The sequence below is a fragment of the Camponotus floridanus genome, unplaced genomic scaffold (genome assembly GCF_003227725.1).
Source record: "Camponotus floridanus strain SB8 unplaced genomic scaffold, Cflo_v7.5 scaffold5, whole genome shotgun sequence".
In the NCBI taxonomy this organism is placed as follows: Eukaryota; Metazoa; Arthropoda; class Insecta; order Hymenoptera; family Formicidae; genus Camponotus; species Camponotus floridanus.
In genome coordinates this window covers 4,487,200-4,510,217 of record NW_020229658.1, presented here as the reverse complement: position 1 = coordinate 4,510,217, position 23,018 = coordinate 4,487,200, and the positions used below count along the sequence as shown (strand labels likewise).

The following is a 23,018-nucleotide window of genomic DNA, read 5'->3' as shown; positions in this document are numbered from 1 at the left end:
GAATCTCGCGCGGCGGGGAGCGTAGATGAAGCCGAAGAGAGATAGAGAGAAAGAGAGAGTGCGTCTACCCCGCGGCTCCCTTCGTTCTCCGCACTCCGGAACAACGCCGACGACCAATGGAATCGCGCATCCGGGGCGGTGCCTTTGGTGTCGACCAACATGGCAGCTCTTCATCTTGCTCGCCCGCCGGCGGACACAGTGCGGAGGAAGATCCACTTCGTACGTCTCTCGTCGATACATCCGTTTCCACCTATTGTTCCTCGCACGTTTCATTGTCGCGGCGTCTCCGCTCGCCAGCCCAGCCGCCAGAAATTTCACGATGCAGTGACCCACGTAATTCGGACCGGATAGATACGTCTCTATAGCATTGTTTTCAGTAAACGCCAGGTAAAGGACAGCTCCACGTCGCCGGACGCCGGACGTGAGGTGAAGTGCAAGCGACAGGTGAAGCGACTACCACGACACAATTGCATCATTCTTAATTTACAGCTTCACCGTTTGCAAGGGATATCACCAAGTGTCCGATATTCTTGGATTCCGACTTGAAACTTCATTCATGTCGTATAATATTCTGACTACGTACTTTAAGCAAATCTTCTTGAACGTGATTCTCTGACGTGATTAATTTGATTGATTAGTAAAGTTAATTATTTCTACGAACCATTGAATGAATTTGAGATAAATTTGTCTTTGACAGAAAATGGGAAAATTGATGTAAGCAAATGTGAAGTCAAAGACAAATATGTGGCTTTATGTAAATTTTAAACGAAAATTATTCGAAAGTCAAAAGGTCGAAGTGAGATCCAAGTTTGAAGATACCTATTTCCCTAAAATGATTTTTCTAGAATTGATATTGAGAATAAATAGACGTAAGGACTTGCAGTCTAGGCATCATTGTCCGTCGCTTGCACAACGATTACACAATTAAAATCTGATATTATTTAATTGAAAAGTACATACATACAATCAGCGTTGTGACATTAAATCATGATATTTGAAACGCTTAAAATTAAACATTAGAAATGACTAACAAATAATATTTCTTGAGCTTCCGATTTTTATATCGTTTCGTTACAATCTATTCAGGAGCTTGGAAAATGTTTCTTCTCCAAATCTGAAAATTCATAAGCAAGTATGTATAGGGTGTGTCAATAATATTTCATTACAGGATTTTAGGCGACTTTGGAAATGGAGTTTTGGCGTGAACCGCGCAGCTAATCTCTCATGTAGATAATAATGACTGGAAAAGCATTGTGTACGTCTGCTCGCGGAAAATTCATTTGGCCTGAAGCTCCGCATAACTTATAATGGCTTAGGTGATATCGCAAATTATTTTCCCACCGTGGCCCGGATTAAGCAGTGCCTGCCTAAAATAATTATCCCCGTCCTATCTGTTCCAATGATAATGTTCCTATAAATATCTTAAAAGCTAAGAGCTCGCGTTTGAAATTTTCGATGCTCCAAGCGACTGTTCTGTCGCATGATAAGGGTTAACTTTTAAAACAGACGGAAATTATATTTATTTAGGATCAAGAATTTCTTACTCGTATATTTTAAACATTACGTTGTAAATCTTAACATTAATCCAATAGTTGAACAATCCTTAAGCGTGAAATTTATGAAATATGATGTATTAGTCAGTGACGTAGAGAAACCTTAAAAACCTTAAAAATAATATACATTTAATGTAATTAGGATATTTTTATCCGATGCAAAATAGTAATTCGCGTTGATATGTTACTTAAAGTAATGGACATTTCGTGAGAAAAAAAAGTTATACATTCTTTCTGATTAATTCCAAGATTAAGATGCGCCGTTTTTTTTTTGAACGCGGCCGCGTGCATCGCGCAATGCCAGTGTGTATGTATACGTATATGTTCAAGGACCGACATAAAGATAAGTTCTTTCCACGAAGATAGTAGGAACAAAGATTGTAAGAAGGTGTGAAACGAGCCACGTGCTCTACCACGCGCTCATATATCACGGCTCTTTCCATTCTCTTTCTCCGTCGCTCGTCCGTTCCTTTTTTGCTCCTTGCATCTCTCTGTCATTCCGACGCTGCAAGGGTGCAGGGGTGGCGGTAGTCTATGAATATTCTCGTTCGCTCCGGCAATGAAATGATGAACGACACCCCCGTTTGCCGTCACCCCACCTCGACGCTCAACCCGCGCCTTTTGCCGGCGGTTTCCTACCGAAAAGAAGAGCCTCACGCTCGGTTTCCTCCCGCGGTTCCTCCATGCGAACCATACCATCGGTTCCTTAAACTTCCGCGCGAGCGTCGGAACTACCCTCGGTCTCATTTATCAAAATCAACCCGCCGCTATTGGCAACTGACGTAATTGCTCGAAGACGTTGCGCGTTCGATAGAATCGTTAAGACCTATTTAGATGCTCTACTTAGGTCTTCTAAGATCGTTACAACATATTTCCATCGTTATATTACAACATATTATTTAGATTTCTAAGATTGTTACAACATATTTCAATATAATTCCAAAAATGCACATATTAAAGGGAATAATTTTAAAATCATCTTATGGCAGCTTGAAACTTTGATTGGCGTATGATATCATGCATGTATGTTAAAAAAAAATAATGATAGAACTATTTACTATTCATGGTGCTTATACATATGGATAATGATTTCTCTGGAGAAATAGAGAAGAATAAAGTCTGGAAATTTTGAGATAATTTAAAGCAAGGCAATTTGATTTTTTGAGAGGAATTATCATCGAGTAAACGTTGCAGCCAAGAAAATTTCCTAAGTTCTAATTCTCCAGGCAGTAAAAAATTATTGCTTGATGGAGAATTGGAACGAATGGCGCTCTGGTTTCGTAATTGCGCAATGCAATTGTCATCTGGCTTTTATTTTTGCCGCTACGTCAAAGTCATGCCGGCACATTTGACGACGTGGCGCGCGCGATTTGCCGCGAAGTTGGACAACACGCGGCGACTCGTCTCGCCGATGACTGACGGCTCATAAAACCTTATCATTTATTGTTCGGCGCGAGCAAACGGACCTCTCCCGACGACGCTATCGCCTCTCTTGGTTTTACGTAAATACGAGAAACGATTAAGAGAACGCGAGCGATCCTCACACCAGCTTCCAAACACATTCTCCTCGTTCGACATAAATTCTACCGCGCCGTAACTTTTTTTATCTTGCTTTCTCAGAGCTGGCCAATTCTCGAAATGTTTGCGGGTATCGTAACAAACAATGGGTTGCCAAATGATTACATCTCGAAATTATTTTGTTCGCGAATTCTTTAATTTAATTTGTTAATTTTGTTAATTGATTTCTTTTTCTCAAAGAATATATTCGATTGAGAAAGAAGAGAAAAGTATCTAAAGTTTCTAGCAACTCTAGAGAGAATTTTTATTTTTATATTTTTTGTTTGCATACAATTAATCTACAATTATGCATATAATTAGTCTACAATTATATTTTGTTTTTAGTAAAAAGAGAGATATTATTCAAGATTATTTATATTTAAATATATCTCTCACTTTTTTGAAGCAGCTGTCTTCAAGCTAACTTTTGTCATGTAATATCAAATTCTTTCATTTTTAATTGTTGGTATAATTTTTGAATATTTAAATTTTAATATCGATTCAATTACCATCTGCTCTAGTATATTATTTAAATGGTAATAGAATCTGGCAATCTCTGAGACACACATTATGTTTGTCGCCAAAAATTTTTCAGTATGATTTTGCCAAAGGCACAGCCTCCGCTAAACAAGTATAATAAACATTAATGATAGTTACGATATACGCATATATGAATTTTTTCTTGCACTCTCGATAACCGCAAGTCAGATGACAACGATCAATGATAAGATTATGAGAGATAAAGAGACATCTATTTCTGCCATTTTCGAAGCAGACAAGATAGTTATATGTAAGAGTATGTATGTGATTATAATCTATTATAATACTAAATTTTTTCATATAATACAAATTGCAGAACAACAAAATCTATTTGTTTAATACTTTAAAAACAATAGAGTACAGTTTCAAACAACATTTAAAACTATATCAAAAGATTTAAAACATAGTTTAAAAAAAACATAATATACTTTTAATTGTATGTATATACATGCTGACATTATATTTTATTTTAAATTTATAATGTCAAGAGAGCATGCATAATGAGAATTAAGAAAAACTAATCAGAAAACAAATAAGAAGAACTTTTTAAGAAATGATAGATTCTTATTGTTGAGAAGAAAAGGATTTTAGAATTATTTCCTTCTTTGGATATGAATAATAAAAGACATTTTATATATTTATTATATATTATATATATTTATTAGAATATACATATAAATGTGACAAGTTAATTAAGAGCTTATTAGCGAACTTAAATTAAAATATAGTACTTGCATTATCATTATGTATTGTTTGTAAAATACTTGTCCTAAAAATTCATGAAGTTTGAATTTCAATAATTTTATTTTATTGTGCTTTACTCTTATGTTTAATTATATCTCAACTCTTATGTTTAATTATATCTCAACTCTTATCGTTACTGAATATGTCATAACAGCCGATTTTTAATTAATCTCTTTTTCTTTTATGACACCGCCCGATAATCGCTTGATAAGAAACAGGCTCGCTTTGACGACCTTGACGTACGTCAGTCACCCTCGTGGCTACGGTAATTGTTACGTGTCCGCCCTTCCGAATGCCATACGTGTGCGACGTATAGATATGTTATACATGTCGCGTATTCGCATCCGTCAGATTTTCCGCGTCTGTGAATCGACGCGACGCGCGCTCTTCATAGGCGACTGTAGGGAAAAACTTCAGGGGTGAAAACACGCAGGGGATGGCGGCAATCTCCGTCGAAACGCGTTTCTCACCGCGCTGCGGTTGGAAACAAAATATCCCGCGATTTTATTTACGCGAGATACGGATATCTACTCTATATCTCGCCAAGAGATATGTAGATTTAATAAAATATCTAGGCATGAAATATTTAAATATTATAACTGAAGAACCTTATGAATCATATAAACACAATATATAATACACACACTAATGCTAAGAGAGATAAAATATTTAAAAAAAACTCTTATATTTTGAATATTTAACAGTTTATGCTGTTTGGAATGTTTGCCCAGGTCCGACATTGATTTTCACGAGTATTATATTATTATTACAATCGAACGTTTTTAAAACTGTCGCTAATAATTTGCATGGTCGAGATGTGTCGCAAACGAGGGAGTCGAGATGGCAGAAATAACCCTCGGAGTTGCGTCGCGTCGGGGCACGCACAGAGGGGCGACGAGGACGCGTGTTCACGTTCCCACGTGATGCCGGGGGTCGTATCGGTGTACACGTACACCCTCATTGTATGCCGTTGTTCCGTCACGTTTCTCACTCGCGCGGATTCTACACCGATATTTGCCTTATTCGCGGCTGTAAGGGCGCGACCGAGCTACGACAGACAATCTCGAAATTCTACACAAATAATCCAGCGCCTCTCATAACGATATAATTTTCCGTTCGTATGCGTTGCATTCTCGTTATTCTTGCATTCGCCAAACAGAAGCTTTATTAAATGCGATTGATCTCGAGCTTCGTTAAAGGAAATTACATTATGATATAAATAGTATTGTGAAATTATATCTTACTTTTTAGTATTTTCCCTATGTTCGGGAGTAATGTTTGAAAATTTTGTTAATATGAATGTTAAAAGAAAAAACTTAGCTATATCGGGACAATTAATTTTAATATAATAGATTGATGCAAAATGCTATTTTTCTTTACGCTTGCAATAATGAAACATATATGTACAGACTGGAAAATTAATTTTGCTCGAAATTGGTAATTACAAATTAATAGTGCAATTAACAGTACTTGTAATATCAATGTGACGATCTAAGATAAGTCCGAAGCGAATTATTTCTCGGACTAGGTCATTGAAGGGAGCGGGGGTAGACAGCGTTAATTAACTAAAATCAGGTCCGGATAATCGAAATAATCTCCGGGGCCACAGCGAGAGGGGATTAGACGACTACCGAAATACTAATCCATTTGTTATACACCACCAGCAGTAAAATCTATCTACTCGTGCGCGCTCCTAGAACGTTGTTATTTTAGGTGATATCTGAGAGGTATCGTTGAGGAAACGCAAGAGGGACGGGAAGAGAGGGAAACGGTGAATAGATTGAGGAGAGGCGGAAGGGAGACGGAGAACGGTCGTTGTCGCGCAGGTTGTGGGTCGAGCCTTAGCGAGGGAAAGCGCCCGAGGGTCCTCGAAGGTAATCTTGGCTCGTTCGCGGAGGGTTGCATTTTGATCCCTGGAGCTTCCGCCGTGGCACGATCTCTCCGCGCCACCACTGCGTCCGGGCTCATGCATTTACTATAATTAGAACTCTCTAATTAACGAGCAAACGTCGCACGGGGCTGTCGTAATCTCGGGCTTGACCTTCCACCATCGTTTAGACGCCTTTTCTCGCTCGCGTTTTAATCCGTCTTTCTCTTCTCTTCTCTCTCTTGCTTTCCTCGCCCCCTCCCCCCTTCCCGCCATTCTCTGCTCGCTCGCGGAAGATCAAGAAAAAGTGGAAGCCGCGTGCGGTAGTAAAAATTTATTTCGCCTTTTTTATTTCGAGATTAGAGGAAACGCGAGATGCGTTTGTTCGACGATTATCGAAAAGAACACATGTCGTTCAATTTTTATCTTTATGTAAAAGGATATATTCATTTATATTTTTGTGATATTTGGGACTAATATGGAGATATTAAAATGAATTTGAGATTTTTTTGTAAAACGTGATTTTTGCGAATTTGTGATAAATGTAGTGTTTTATAAATGGTGGAAACGTTGGCCCATTCCTGAAGTATATTTCTAACTGATCCTTTCATTCTAGTGGTTCTTTAAAGTTCATACAGGAGAAATGATAACATGGCAAATGTTTGTTCCCACTATACTTGAGATCATGATGTCAACCCCTGACATTCGTGCCAAAAGGAATATCCCTTTCCCGTGGGACGAGTTGTTTTAAAATAACTTTAAAACATTGAGTAAACATCACGCCGACGCGTGTGACCATATTGTGCAAAAATTAAAAAATAAGCTTCCTAAGCTGCCACCCTCTGATAGGTCTAACTCGTTAGAAGGAGAATGGCTTTTTTGTCCAGCGTGGGCTGAGAAACAAAAATAAATCGAGATCAGGGGATACGTTTTTTTATAGAATTGTTCCATTTATTTGAATATCAATAAAGTTTTTGATATAAGATTTTATTTTAAGATTATGTAGGATACAATTAAAGTGTAAAGATAAACAAGTTACAAATGTATGAATTAACATAAATTTATGTACAAAATGTTAAGAATTAAATATATCGCAAAATTGCAAAAATATCAAAAATTCCCTAAAGAAAATTCAGTTTACAAAATCAGAAATACAATAGTTTGCGATAAAATTTTAACATTTTTCTCTTTTTTATCGGTTATCGTTTTATGTCGCATTTTTATCGCACTTTCAAAAAATTGCTGTTGTATACTTCTAATGCACTTCTTCCATATAATATTTAGAGAAGAATATTTAGATTTATATGTCATTTAGGTTGAAAGAAACAATATAAATTTAAAAATGGAAAGTTGCATAATATATGACATTTGGTTAATTTAATGTGCCACTGCTTATTATTCGCTATGTCATTTGCGGCTTCTATTTAACTGAAATGATGGTGGAAGAACGAATCCGAAAGGAACGATAAAACCCGACGGGTGGTGCCAGTGTGCACCGCGCTGATAAATATAACGTAACAAGTTCAGTGGAATAACAGCTTCATCCCAGAGGGATCAATGCGACTTTGCTTCGACTTTCACGCAGAATTTCCTTCTGGAAAACTGTACGCGTGAAAGAATCGAATAGATAGAGCGAAGTCAGTCTAAGGATGGTTTTCACGACAGCAGCATTATCATATCATTGTTTATGTCATTATCCATTTTAAAATGTTTCTAAAGATGCCCGATTAAAATTGATTTTTGAATATTTAATGCATCTAAAAATATATCTATACACATAGTGCAAATGGCTGCGCGTTTCTTTTAACATGTATCGCGTGCATTATCAAACAATCTGATCATGCTCAATTTCATTATGGAATAATTAATTTCTCGTATGATGTACAACTTTTATCAAATGTGAATCTTTTTTCGTTGTCGAACATTACGAATAACATCCAACTGATGCTTTTTTATTTACATTGATTGTGTTTCACGGGATAAATGGCGAGCGACCGTTAATTTGCAATGACGAAGAAACCTTCCATTTCCTTAACGGGGGCGGCAAAACCATGCGACCGTAAAAAGTAAATTAAATAAGAATTAAATACAAATAAAACCGCTCAGCCAAGTAATTGGCTGGTAACCTCGCTGGTTGCCTGACGACCGTCTGAGATCGTTCTACCCTTATACCATCCCCGTGTCTCTCTCTCTTTCCGCCACTATACCGGGAAAGAAAAAGGATCCGCGTCAATAGACACGCGCCGCGACGTAATCCGCAGAAAAATTACTATCTTTGAGACTGCTGAGTTTACGATTAATTGAAAGAATCATCAACGTATTTTCGTGACTTTATACACTAATTATAATTAATTCGAGCTAATATATTGCAATATCCGATTAACCCGAATTAATAAAATTAGATTTATCGAATTGTAAATTGTATTATTATAAATTTACGATAATACAATATAAGTCCGTTAGTTTTTAATACAAAGAATAAGCGAAGGAAAGCGAAACCTGCACGAAATTCATCATGTCGCGAGGTTTGTCACAAAGTGTTTTAAAGAAGCTAGGAGAATGGGGTCACATACACAGAGATAGGAAGGGTGACATGCTACGTTCATAGTCGAGGTAGAGTTTTCGAGGCGGTTGGCGGGGCAATCATGGCCGGATTAGACGTATGTATAAGGATATCGTGTGCTGCCTACTCTATGTGTCTGACAGAGAGAGGGATGTCGGAGGGTTGCCAGCCGGGTCAAACGGGTCGCAAGATAGACGTCTGCGCGCGGGGTGAGAAGCATAAATGATATTCCATGAGGAGCATATGCGTACGGAGATGGCTCCTCCTCCGCGCGGGCCCTCGGCAAGGGTGGCTCCGCTGTCATCCCACTGGCAGCGGGGCGCTGGTTTATTACAAACAAGGATTACCCGGGTAATGGGACATTCTGTCCCTTCGGCTCACTGTCGAGTCGAGGCGAGCCGAGTAGTGAGAAACTTGGTGCGCACTGACTCACGCCTCTGTCTACTCGTTTTGTCGATCTTTGGGCTGCCTGTGCAGCATCGGACTGTCAAAGGGGCGACTGGCAGCCGGGAGATCTTTGGTAGCGATAGCCAAAGCAGATTCGTGAAGCACTGAGTAAATTTGTCAACACGATCAGATAAGCGTGAATAGGATAATCGCATCATTTGGACACGGGAAGTAATTGCAACAATCGATGCGGTTAATTACATACTTCGTGATACATGAGTCTTGAGCGTTACATTGACGATTTGCTACTTTTCGAAGCATTTCAAAGCACAAATCTCGACAGATTATGCCAATAGCGATAATGGTATTTGTAAAAGCGAGGACTTTATTCGGCGAATACCAGATTTCAGCTTAATCCGAACGTTCTCCAAGCGTGCCGCTCAAACACTATCTAAATCCGTGTTTAAATACTGTAAAAAGTTCCGTCGATTTTGCGACTGTATCCGGGATTCGATTGGTCCATATGAGGACCTTCGATATTTAATTTCACGCTGCTCGGATGAATTCTCCGCGGTAAAGTTGGCCCACTATGACACCTCGATTTATCCACCGATAAAGGTATCCGAACGATCGATTTAAGTTCCTCGTCCGAATGACCGCTCACGTGCATCGGTCTATCTGGTTTAGGTGGTTCCGGAAAAATCTAAAAATGTGCAACCGATTTGTTTTTCATATCGGAATTTTAATTTAAATTTAATTTTAATTTAATTCAAATTTAAATTTAATTTAATTTAAATTTAATTTTAATTTTTCCTTGGATATATGTGTACTTTATAATTTAATTACATATACATATATATGCGTACCTTGATTTCGTTTCGCATGACACGCCAAGTTTCTTTGCCGAGTGTTTCCGGCTGCATAGGCACGTACATCTTTGACACCAGACTGTCTCGACTGTGAGTGTAGACGCTATTTAACGCTAAATCGAGAGCGTCATCTGGAACCTGTAAGAACATTAACATGTATCGATGAAAGTTGAATTCTGATATCGAATGCCGTACCTGCGGTCTGATGAATCGACGATCCCTGCGGATGCTGTTCAGGGTATGGTGAGCAAAGAGACGCTCGTGAGCGCTCAACTTGACGTTCCAGTCTCTATCCGACGGCGAGACTTTATCTCCCAACACGGGTCCACGTGATATCCACGCTCCCTCCCGGGTGACATCTGGCACAGGATAAGGATTCCGCACGTAGAATGTTTGTGCCATTATAGTGTTACCAACGTTCTTGAAAATATAAAGCATACGTATACAAATTTAATTTTTTGGTCGAAACATTTTACGATACTGTCGCGAATTAAAGTAACGTTAGAAAATGTCTTGTCAATGAATCGTGTGATTAATTTATCGTGAGAAGTATGCAAGAAAATATTTATCAGCTATTTTCATATGTTTCAGAAATTCTAAAATTAAATTTGTATATGCATACAATTTTTATTTCTCTCCAGAAAATATACAGTTGAAAGAGCGATTTAAAAAATCGATATATCACCTCTCCTCGTTTTATTATAAAATTGAATTTATTCTTATATTTTATCTCATTTTTAATGACTTTAATATTTCTGTTTACATTTTCCGGAATATTTTTTTAATTAATCAAAACATTTGTTATATTTCCTTTCAAGCAAACAATTGTCCTGTTTGCTACGACTTCCTTTAATTTCCCGTAAATCGCTAGCAAACAATATCAATCCGTTCGGGACTCAAGAGGCCGTATCCGGTCTCGTGGTCTGCCTCTTCGGGATTAAGCCGCGACTTTGCCTTAGTTTGACCAAAGGGCAACACTCGAGTTGACTCGCGTGGATCCCGATACTCATTCATAAATGAAGTCGATCTTAATTCATGCGAACGGCCTGCATCGCATCACTTTCCACTTATCGTTTCTTCCGCTCGTTCTCGCCTTCGCGGTACTCTGGTATTTTCTAAGGACGAAGTCATTTTACGGATGCTTTCGCGCTGTGAAAGAGCCTACTGTGAAATTCGATCGAGACTTTCCACGAATAATGCTATTCCCACGCGTCTCTTTTCTGTTTGTTCAAATTTAACTGGTCAATTGACTTTGTATCCGGTAGAGAGATGAATTTTATCGCGAGCATCAGTAACTAAATCTAACAATTGATTCATAATAGTTGTGTGAATCAATTTATAGTTTCTTTCGGAAGAGTAAAAATCAACTGATGCGAAAATTAAACCCAAAATCATTAAATGTGAATATTAAAATTTCAATTATAATACTGTGTGATTCTCTTCACACGAGATGATTTTCTCTAAAATTTCTCTGTATTATTTTATCGAAATATACATGCGATTGTTACGATTTGCACGTTTTGATATCGGATCTTCGAGGAATTTCTCGAGCGATTCGAAGAATCGCGATTACATTTACCGTGCTCTCCCCGTGTTTTGCTCAGGAGGTGGTCGGTCAGGGCCAACGCCGACGTCCAATATTAAACCCGTGGTAATTTATGTTAGCGCGAGCGTGCATAATGCTGTTTGTATAAAGCGCTACCGCCACGTGTCGACTCGTGCCGACTCGTACCTATCACTCCCTCCTGCGCTTGTCCTTTAATTCCCGTTGTAGGCGACGCGCAGAATCCCGGCCAGTATACATACGCATGCCATTCTAAATGCATCCTTACATCTCGGATTCTGAGACATATTAAAAGAAAATAAAATCTTATTATTATTATATAGGCGCATAAACACTTTATTATCAATTTTGTAAAAATTCTCTGACGCATAGAAAGCGCAATTTTTTAAAGAAGATTTTTAAAAGAATTTTTTCGCGCACACACCTCTTAATCACATTTATAAATTGTAGATATTCGATTCTCAATCTTACGATGCCGAATATCACCAGCGATGAACGTAATCCTCACATTAGCTAAATAAATGTCGGACGCGACGAAAAATTGGCGCCCCTTCATTTCCCGGCAGATGCGCGCTTATTACGCAATGTAAGATCCCTCTTCTCGCGGAGAGGGTGATAGGGTCACGAATCATCTTCCGTGTCATTGCTTGTTCGACCTCTCCTTCGGGGCATCAGCCCGAGCTACACGACGACACGCGTAATCGCGTAATCGCGTAATCGTGGCGCGTGCTGAAGTTCGGGTTGCGGGAGCTTTGCGTGCGTCTACACTGGCGCACGTGCGACGTTGCACACCCTGAATCAACAGCGATCGTGAATCGCACAGATCTATTCGTGAATGTCAAACGGACGCGTCCATCCACGAACCCCGGCGAATCCTGGTAGCGCCCATTTTACGAGAGATAATCGGCGCAACGACCTGAACCGGATTATCGCCGACTATCATAAGCGCATCAAGTATGCTTCGACCGAAATGACGACGCTAATTAAGTAAAACGTTGTCGCGGAAATTAGCCTATAATTTCGCATATTCTCCAAAGCAACGAGCGTTAACGAATTGATTTACAATTAATTATATTAATATGGTTAAAAACAGAGATAATTTTATAATTTAACACTTATAATTTTATTCATAACATAAGAGATTTATTTAAATATAAGATATAAGTTTTGATTCACATGGAAATTTAGCATATATTGTATATTTTTTACTTGAAAAGTAAAGGACTGTATGACTAAGGGACAAACAAAAAATACAAAGATGCTAAAGTTTACGTGAATTTCTTTCTTTTTTTTTACTTTATTAGTAATATTTATTATTGCATTGTGCAGTATCGCGACTTATTTTGCGGGATTGACCGAGTTTCTGCGGCCGTGCCGAAATTCCGCTTCCCTTTAAATCCTAATCCGGTAATATCCTCGGGCTGATATACCGGCATCGGTAATGGAATCGCGCATTCAAATGGACATCGTTTCCCACCGACGGCGACGATGACGGTGGCAGGAGGCAGGTCGCGGTAAGGGACAATGCCGGGGGATGATATTGCCAATATTTGGCTTGATTCTGGTGCGAATGTGTTCGACTGTATGCCGAGGGGTTGCGCCCGTTCTCGCACCCCTTGAAACGGGGGTTGGGTAGGGCGCGTCGGTGTACGTTAGACGCGCGAGCCGATTACCATTTGAATGTCCCTACCGGCGGTCAGCCATTGTCAGGCCTCGTGACACTGACCGCACCTACCTATCTATCTAAGGGAGAGATCCACCTACCCCTTAGTCACCCCCTTTTTGTCGACGACCGTCTGTTCCGTCTGATGATTCCGCGCCGAAGAAAAGGAGAGTCGTCGAGATTCGTTTACACACACACATTTCTTACTCTCTCTTAACTTTTTCCCCGGTCACTCCGACATTGGTTGTCGACCATCTGAAAGATCGATGAACGATTTGGTAGAAAAAAACATGATTGAATCGATCGAACTGGTGGCGCGAATAGTCCGTTCTTGCCGCGAAAAGATGGACACTTCTAATCGATTGAGTCCAAGGGGCGTTTCGACGCCCGGCGCGCTTTTCCCTTTGTTTCCTCGCGATCTGACATATTTGTCGTTTCACTGGTATTGTATTCGAACGGCGACAGATGATGACAAAAGTCGGGAAAGCCTAACGCGGTTTTGTTGGAAAACATCCAAACAGATTCGGGCAAACGATACGCCCCATCCGCAAGCGTGGATTTGAGATCTAGGGTAACTTTCAATCTATCATCAGAAATTGCAAATCAAATATCTTTAGATTTTATATAAATAGGCTATTATTAAATATTTAAATTCTGAAGCGCATTTAAATTATATATGATTAAATACGTAGATTTAAATACTTCACGTCATTATGATCATATCACATAATCTTGATAATTTTGATCCCTTATTAACATTTCCCTCATTAGTACAAATGCGATAAATATAATTGCGGATATTTAAATAATAAATATAATTTGAAAATATTTATTATATCCTTCAAAAACACATAAATTTTGTTAAAAGGGGAGAATTTTAAAAATTAAGATAAATGAAAGGCGTCGTGTAGTAAGATTATTGAGAAAGTAACCTTTCATTTGCGATTTTCGCAGATAAATTAGAACTAGTTTCCACGGTGCGGATAGTCCATGACCCTCCTCCGTGTAGAATAATGTCTTACACCCTGCGTGACCGATGCGACGAAACGAATAGGGCTGATGAGGCGACAGTGCGACAGGTGGCCCGTGAAATCAGTGCACGAGCGCACAGTTTTCCACGACCCTCGTTCGACGCGCTTCATTAGAAAGTTAAGTGCATAATAATTAGAATCGAGGCGCCGATGACGTTAAACGCTCCATCTTACAATTTACCGCATCGCAGCTAATTTATGTGCGATTTAAAATGACTATTGGTAAAGAAAATGCCTCTTTTTTACATTTATTTGAATAATGAGATTGTCATGAATCAATTTATTTTGGAAAAATATACTTTAATTTGAATTATTGTCGCGATAGATTCTTGTTTGAAACAAATAATGTCGTTCGTTTACTTGAAACTTGAAATAGTCAAGGAGTATTATCGTTGAGAAAAAAAGTGACTCCTCGTGCTCATCAAAGAATCTGTGCGTGAAATATTTTTCGGTAAGTATGGGACATTCCGTATACAATGCTCGTGCACAATTTGCATACCGATGATCGAGGGAGGTGCTTGCGCGGTTTCGTGCGTTACGCGGGCAGACTCGCCGCTGTATTTTAGCATTTCACGTTTGTTTCCATTTAAATGGTAATCGAGTTCATAATGTAATTGTATTCGCCGCGTAAGCCTGGGCTCACCGCAGCGCTACGTCCCGGCCATTGTTTGCATTGTTCTCTTCGCGGCGCGAACAATCCGCGCGCAGCGCAGCCTTTCAGCCTCGCGTTTTGGCGAAATCTAAACCCCTCGGACCGCTCCTCTCGCTCGCCACCCATACCTGATATTTCGCCTCGATGCGAAAACAACGCGTGATGAATGTCCGTCGAATGTCCGTTCGATTGGAAATATCCATATCGATCTAGAGAGTTTTTAATTCCTCGCTCCCCTTGCATATGCGTACCATAAAGCACGACGCTAATTTTCAATCGTAACCATTATGAAATTAGAATACATTCTAAATACTATTACGTTCTGAAAATAATTTTATAATTGCATAAAATATCATAATTGCATAAAATATATTTATGTAATGTGTTTTAAGTTTCGGAAATTTACTCTTTTAATAGGAGTTATAAAAGATGTTTTGTATAAATAATAATTATACAAAAGATATATATTAATATGCAAAAATAAAATATTTCTATATTTACTATATAAGTTTATATAGAAAATATTCTCAATTTTCTCTCTTTTTTCTCTATAATTATAATTTAAAGAATTAAAAGCATAGTATAACATCCATCGCAAATTATTTCCAAACATTTTTTTCTTCTATTCAGTGACGTGACTTTTTTCCGTGCAAATTTATAGAGACGAGATACATCATTGTGCAACGTTAACCGGCGTTATATCTCGCATAGGAAACGAATCGTTAAACAGCTCACGGAGGACTCGCAGAATCCGCCGAGGTGAAACACGGAGCAACGTCGGGGGTTGAAACGAGGTATGCGAAGGGGGTTGGGCGGTTATATTGTAACGCGAGGGATATGCCCGACAACGTAGCATATGTATATGCATATGTGTGTGAATGCTGATGCGCGCGTATTGTACGTGCATACGTACGTCAGAGTCGCGGTCGCCTTTCTCTCATACATATTCATCAAACGCTAATTAATCATCGCCCAGCACACCCACGGCGAGCCACCCCCTTGGCAGTCTACAAAAAAAAATAGAAGCGCGGTTACGCAGACGCCTCCATATATTACGAGTTATATCCAGATGTCGAAGTCGTCACTATGTGGAGATTTTTGCGTAAATTTGCGGGAAAATATATGAAACTTGGTAACTAAAGATATTTACACTTTCTTTCGAAATTTGAAAACAGAGTCTAGTATAATAAGTATTATTAATATCTGATATATCAAAGTGAAAATATATATTAATATAAAAAATGAATTTATCAAGTTGCCACAAAGTCTATTGAACGTGAAGTAATAAATAAATGATAGTACCTCTCAATGTTGATTAATACTTTAGTAGAAGTGATACAAAATAAATTGCTACAGTTAGTGAGAGAAAATACGATTAAAAATGATAAATTTAACGAATATTATCTGGAGCGCGAAAGGAATTGAAATAATTTAGCAGTATCGATATCATGGAAATAATATCAAAATATCGCGATTATTTCTGCATGTCGCCTATAAATATTGCGCGGGACGATCAATCTAAATTGTAATTTCGTAATCCCATTAAGCAGACGGCCATCTTCGCACGCACTTGCGGTGCCTTTAGGTCGGCCGGCCCTTTTCACGCAGACGGGCCGCGTATAATTAGGTGTCGTTTATTTTACATCCGAAGGTACCGTTGGGGGGTGACACACCGCCAAAATATATATATGTATATATATTCTCTGCGCATATACACACACATACACATACGTTGCGCGCAGTGGCAGTGGCTCATAGAACGCTCGACTGCTAATGTGACGCGATCATCGCCACCCAGCCATCGTCCATTGATATTATACGCGCCATGGGGATGCCCGTACCCTTCTCGCCCTTTCGGTATTTCCTGCTCACCCTGCCTTCGTGCCATACAACACCCCCCTCGGCTCTCCTTCGCAGAGTAGCGCCGCAATTTTCTACGTCACTGTCCGTACATTACGCGATCTCTCGCCCGCGAGACGACGATACGCTCTGATGCTTCATTGACTTATCGATATCAAGGGGATGAATCGTTTTATTCGCATTACTGTGAGAGGATTATGGATGTTATTTTAGAGGAAAGATATATGGCTAGAACAGCTACAACCAATTTTAAATTTAACCTATCGATCATTGTCGTTGGATATTTTTTTCGCAAAATATTTTTATCATTGGATAAATTAATAGCGCATATTTCTTTTAACATGCATCATAAATCTTTAAAATAATTATAAAATAATTATTTTAAGATAACTATACAGATTTTTTCGATTATTTTTGTATTCAATTGTTTTTTAACAAATATATGAACATGAAATGTTTATTAGTGTGTTTTATATAGGAATGATCATAAAAATGCGTGCAAGAATAATTCGCGAATTTAAAGAGATCAAACGAGAAGTGTACGTACAACGTGTCCTCGCAATTTCACGCAATGAAAAGCTGTTTTTGTCTCCGTTGAAACTTTAAGATTCGGGAACGTCGGTGCATTTGCGAAAAACCGATCCATGTGTTTTGACTGCTGCCATCAAATCGCAACAGAGCGGCAGATTGCGAACTGACAAATGAGCGCGGGGACGCGACGCACGGTAGACATATGGCTCCATAAAAAAAGAGAGATACGAGAGGTGGCCTGCAGTAACCATCCAGTCGATCCGAAATTAATGGAGACCAAACACCGCACATTCTGTGTCGCCACCGGTCCCGCTGTGTGTACACACATCCGCGTTTGCCATTATGTTCCTGTTATAATGTGTGTGTACACACCCCCTTTAGCACAATGGAATGATCTATAGACCGCTACGGGGATCGGCATCTCAGATTCGCATTCTTTTCTTTGTGAATCTTTCAGTTTTTCTGTTATTTAGATCTTTGGCGCAATACGTTTTCAAATTTTTTACCGAAAATCTCGGTCAAGTCCGAGTTTATTAATTTCTGATGATTGTGAGAAGATTATGCGAATTATCTTTTACTTTTTTTTTGTCATATTTTCTCTGCATTTTCTTTTGAACGAGTTGATTTTAAAAAAATTTTATAGAAGATATTAATATTGAATTATATGAAAATAAGATAAAACGAATAACACATTCAAATGCTTCTGTTTCTCTTACCAAAGCAATTATCAAAAGAATATAAATAAAGGTACATAAATACATATAAATAATAAAGAATATAAATTGCATAGTACAATTATGTATACATTTACATAACTAAGGCATTGTTTCTAATTTACGCTAAGAATATATGGTTTTTATTCATATGAAGTATCGTGCATTTAAAAATAAAATTCGAAATTTTCTTGCACAAGGCAAGATAAAGTTTCGTATCTTACTTGCAGGATGTGCCGAAAAAGGGCGAATTTCTCCGCGTTACGCTTACAATCGTGTAATTTGGCTGCGCCTAAGCGTGCAAACAATAAAATTGGATTTGGCCACCCTTGCCTCGGCGCATACGTGGCGCGTGACTCGAAGGGTGGGTTTTCGGAAGGTGGACAGAGGTACGGCGGAGTCCGGAGGGGACGGGCCGCAAGATCAAAGACGCCCCGCAGCAATTCCGTACCTTCTACGTGACATATTACGTGAAAATTGACGTGGACAGGCACGAGTGGTGCGGCGCCTCGTGAACTTTGATCATTTCACCTGTGGGACTTGTGCTCACCCGCGGTAGTCGCGATAAGGAACGATCGTAGTCGATAAATTCGTTCTTTTGACTTTCCTATTACGACAATACTATTTGGCATGTGCACAAATCGAAAAGTATATATAAGTCTTTAAACTTTCTCGTGACAGTGCGGACGTCAAATGTTCTCAGCCTGTCATACAAGATATTTGTAGTCACTTGTCGTTAGAAATAATTCTTTTGCAAGAGAATTAAAATACAAAATTTTCTATTTTCTGAACAATCGAAAAATAAATTGAAAATAATTGAAAGATATATTTTTGTTTTGAAGTGTTCTACAAAAAATTATATCTTTCTGCGTATATAAGCACACTTTGTATTTATATATGGAAAAAGATATAATTTTTTTATTTATTATAAATTTTCGTAAGCAAATTTACTTTAGGAAATATCATATTTAATATTTCGAATTCTCTTAATTAATTTTAAAAACACGTAACTATTAAAAATCCAAATTTATGGATAAGATTTTAAAAGTTTTTATGACAATGTGATTTAGTTTTGTTACACGATAATTTTAATACGAAATTGAAATCGAAATGTTGATTATTTATTTCGAAAATAATTAACGCATAAAAATAGACCAAGTGTATTAGTATAAATATTATGTAATAATTTTACCTTTGCACGCGAGAAAGATGATTTTTTAAATTCATTTGCCACCTTGCTTTGTTCGAAGACTGAAAACGAGAGAATACGCGAAACTATTATTTCCTTAGTAACGAACGGAAAGATTTACGTTACCAAATACGAAGCATAAAGTTATATCGATATTGCTAAGGAACGCAAATTTTGGAGTACTTTCCGCATGCTCCATCTTCTTGGTACATTCGTGACTCTGTCGCGAATATCTTTTAACAATAGATAACACATCCAGAATACGGACGCATTGAGCTCGGAACACTCTGTCCGAGAATGCCTAAAATATCGATGCTTGATACTTACTCTCAGTAGATAAGTTGAAAGTATTGGGTATTCAAAATGAAATATTTCATTTATCGGCAACAATTACGGAAAATTGCAGAAAGTTAACAAAAAAGTATAACAATTTAAACAATTTTAATATTTAATTTTATAAAATTAAAACATATAATATTTAATTAATAGAACAATGTATTAAATATTATAAAAAGGCAATTTTCAATTTTCAACTTTAACTATTTTTATTAAATAATATATTATAAAAAATTCTCTATCTAAAATCCGATTTTTTTAAATTATTATGAAATTCTTATTAATTATTAATTGCTATTACAATATTTATTACTGTAAATAATTAATATTACTATTATTATTATTTGTGTAAATTCGGTTTAATCGGGTTAATTATTTATAATTTTATTTATTATTAAAAAAATATACATATACACAGAAATGATAAGTTTGTACACGATTCCAATTTTACCGGCTTTGCTTTGTAGCGCAGAAAAGCATTTCAAAGCATTCTCGTATTATAGCGGCATCTGTATAAATCACACTATATAAATTTCTAGTAATATAAAAAAAATGATTTATAATATAAAAAAATGATTTTATCCTCGTTTTTTAATATATATACATACACATATAGTAATACATAAAATTAGAGATTAATAGAGCATTTAATTGTAATCTTATTATGTTATATAAAAATTTGTTTTTTTAATAAAAGCAAAATTTTATATTTTTTGATTAATTAAAAATTGTATATTGAAATTATTAATTACTATTATTTATAATTATTTCAAAATATCTTATGTATTTTACTTATTGCGTAAAATGTGTAAATAATTTTATAATCTCTAAATTGATTGATTTTTCTCTTATATGTTTTAGCGATTGGCTCAATGAATGGCTTTGATTTCTTCTTTGAAAATGTGATTCATCAATTGGTGAGTTTCTTCTTCTCTCTCTTCTTCATCTTTGACTAAAATATTAACAGCTGTACGGATCTAGAAATACTTATGACGTTATAAAAATACTATGTATTTTGTTTTCGATTTTTACGAGCTCACATTCTACTATAAATCTATTCATAAAAATTATTATTTAATATTACAATTCGAAAATGTAAGATATATAATTAGAAACATATATTTAACGATTTTTTATATACATGAAATCTGTTCCGTACAGCTTTCGAAAATTAACGGTTACTAGATTTGACTCGAACAAAATTGTATAAATCGAGAGCGTTATAATCATCATCCCTATCGCCACGTGGAGGCAAAGATGGTCCATCCACATATCGAGTGATTTACGGCACGTCGAGATAATCGAGGGCACGTCACATTTCGATAGCCTGCGCAAAAAAATATGTTGGCATGTTTCGGTCGACAACGCGTTATTAAATATCACGTATTATTTTGCCCCCGCGGGGTCAGAGCCACGATAATGACGTAGCAACCGCTCGTGGGGTCACGTGTATGGGGGTAAGGCACCACAACTGCGAGCTATTGGTCGCTGCCATCGAACCACCCATATACGTCGTTATTCTCGTATACCACGATAACAATTGTGTATTAATTATCACGTGGAGCAACTAATGTTTGTCAGCGGAGAATGCGCTGATAACTGATAAATATACGCCTCATCATTCTCATCCGCTTTCCTCGTCATTGTCATCTCCGTCAATCGGATTATAATTAGCGAAAACATTAATACTTGATAAGTAATAGTAAGATAATTTCGAATTATCTTTTTAACACGATGAGGCCCAATAGCATTTTGCATAAACTTGAAGAATTTTATATAAACTTGAGAAAATTAATTTAAATTTAAGACGAGTTAAGGCGAATCTTGGTAAACATTATTAATTAGAAAGAAATCAGTTATATATTTGATTTTCTAAGTACGTTAATTGTATTTTACAGCACTTCAAGAAATGTTTTTTAAAAATATGATTGTTTCAATTTTTATTTACATAAACACTTATTTATAAAAGAAGGCTAACATTTTATTTCTGTTATTCATATAATATAATTAATATATAATATAATTCTTAATATAAATATAATACTAATTCTTATTCATATAATAATTCTTAATATAAATAAGGAATGATAAATAAAAGTTGTTTTTGTATATCCTTCATATAGATGAATTATAATTTTGACAAATCTTGATAGAGATGTACGTTCAAGATTTGGAAATTATATAGGATTTATAGCAAGCATTTATCGACACAATTAATCTTGCAAATTATTTAATTGGGAAAATATATTCGAATAATTATCGATCCGAAAAATACGTGATTTCCAAAGATGTTACGCCCTGTGCAACCAAAAAATATTCATTAAATTATATATATTTTTGTGTGTCTTTCGAGAGTCGCAATAAGGTTGATAGTGCGAGATTTAGATAATTCGAGATTGCGCGCTTTAAATCATTCTGTGCCAATCAATCGCTTTTGCGCTTTCTCGCGTGCGTTAATTGGATCTTGTTACACAATAATTGTTAAGATCATTAAGATTAATGACAATCCATTTTCTTAAGCTGCGAATTTATTCCAAGAAATTCCTTAATTTTTACAAATTTTTACAAAAAAGGTTCTACAATTATTTTACTTATAATTATCTTAAAACTAATGTCGCTTAAATTAATTATATTGTCCGTCGAACTTATCTAGCTTTGATTAATAATTCAGTGTTTCTTTCTGTGTAGTCAGTTATTTTTTTAATCTGTATCAGATGCATAAACTTTCTTATAAATTTAATATAAAAGAAAAAAACAAAGTGTGTGTGTGTGTGTGTGTGTGTGTGTGTGTGTGTGTGTGTGTCTACGTTTAAAGACAATGCAATTGATTTTTATTAGTTCCATATCCTATTACTGAAGATTACTCTTTTCATGCTTTTATGATTTTATGTAGCTTTATCTTCTTTCTTATTTAATTATACAAACACGTTTTTCTCTTTGTGCATTATATTGCTATGTGTCATATAATGCCATTTCTTTACTTATTATGACAATCGTAACTTAACTGTCGCAATTGAGAGTCAAATGTATGTAATACGTAAGCAATATATAAGTAAATACAGAGACGATAGAGTCTCTATTTTGAATGTATGTTTTTTTAGAAGGATCATGGCCTTTCTCAAAGAAAAACTTGCATAATATGCATTGCAAAGTAAACGAGAAAGCGTTTGATGATGATCTCATATGGTTCACGTTGCGATCAAAACATGTTTTTGTATTTAACAATACTTTTGTATCATAAATCTAAAATTTCTATCGCTTCTTCTTATACAATAAGAAAAAAATCAACATTTCTATTATATAGGATTATATAGGATTGACTCTTGACCAAAAGTTACATTGACGATAGGATTAAAATTCTTTAGTATATCAACAATTTTATCAGATTTCTATAAGTGT

General features: G+C 36.7%; 1 protein-coding gene and 1 long non-coding RNA gene across 2 annotated transcripts in view; one reads left to right on the top strand and one right to left on the bottom strand.

The window, feature by feature from the left end:
• Nucleotides 1-20,536, top strand: part of LOC112639163 — a 43,468-nt gene extending 22,932 nt beyond the window's left edge. Inside the window, exon 3 of the long non-coding RNA XR_003123330.1 lies at nucleotides 20,481-20,536. This is a non-coding gene — a long non-coding RNA (uncharacterized LOC112639163). The remainder of the gene's footprint in view (nucleotides 1-20,480) is intronic.
• On the bottom strand, nucleotides 8,723-19,309 carry LOC105258036. The gene is made up of 4 exons (XM_020029612.2): nucleotides 19,287-19,309; nucleotides 10,276-10,500; nucleotides 10,078-10,218; nucleotides 8,723-9,914 (listed from the first exon to the last, which is right to left on the bottom strand). Exons 2-4 carry the CDS (start codon nucleotides 10,480-10,482, stop codon nucleotides 9,675-9,677), a joined length of 588 nt encoding a protein of 195 aa, XP_019885171.1. The 5' UTR covers nucleotides 10,483-10,500; nucleotides 19,287-19,309; the 3' UTR covers nucleotides 8,723-9,674.
• Nucleotides 20,537-23,018: the final 2,482 nt, after the last annotated feature.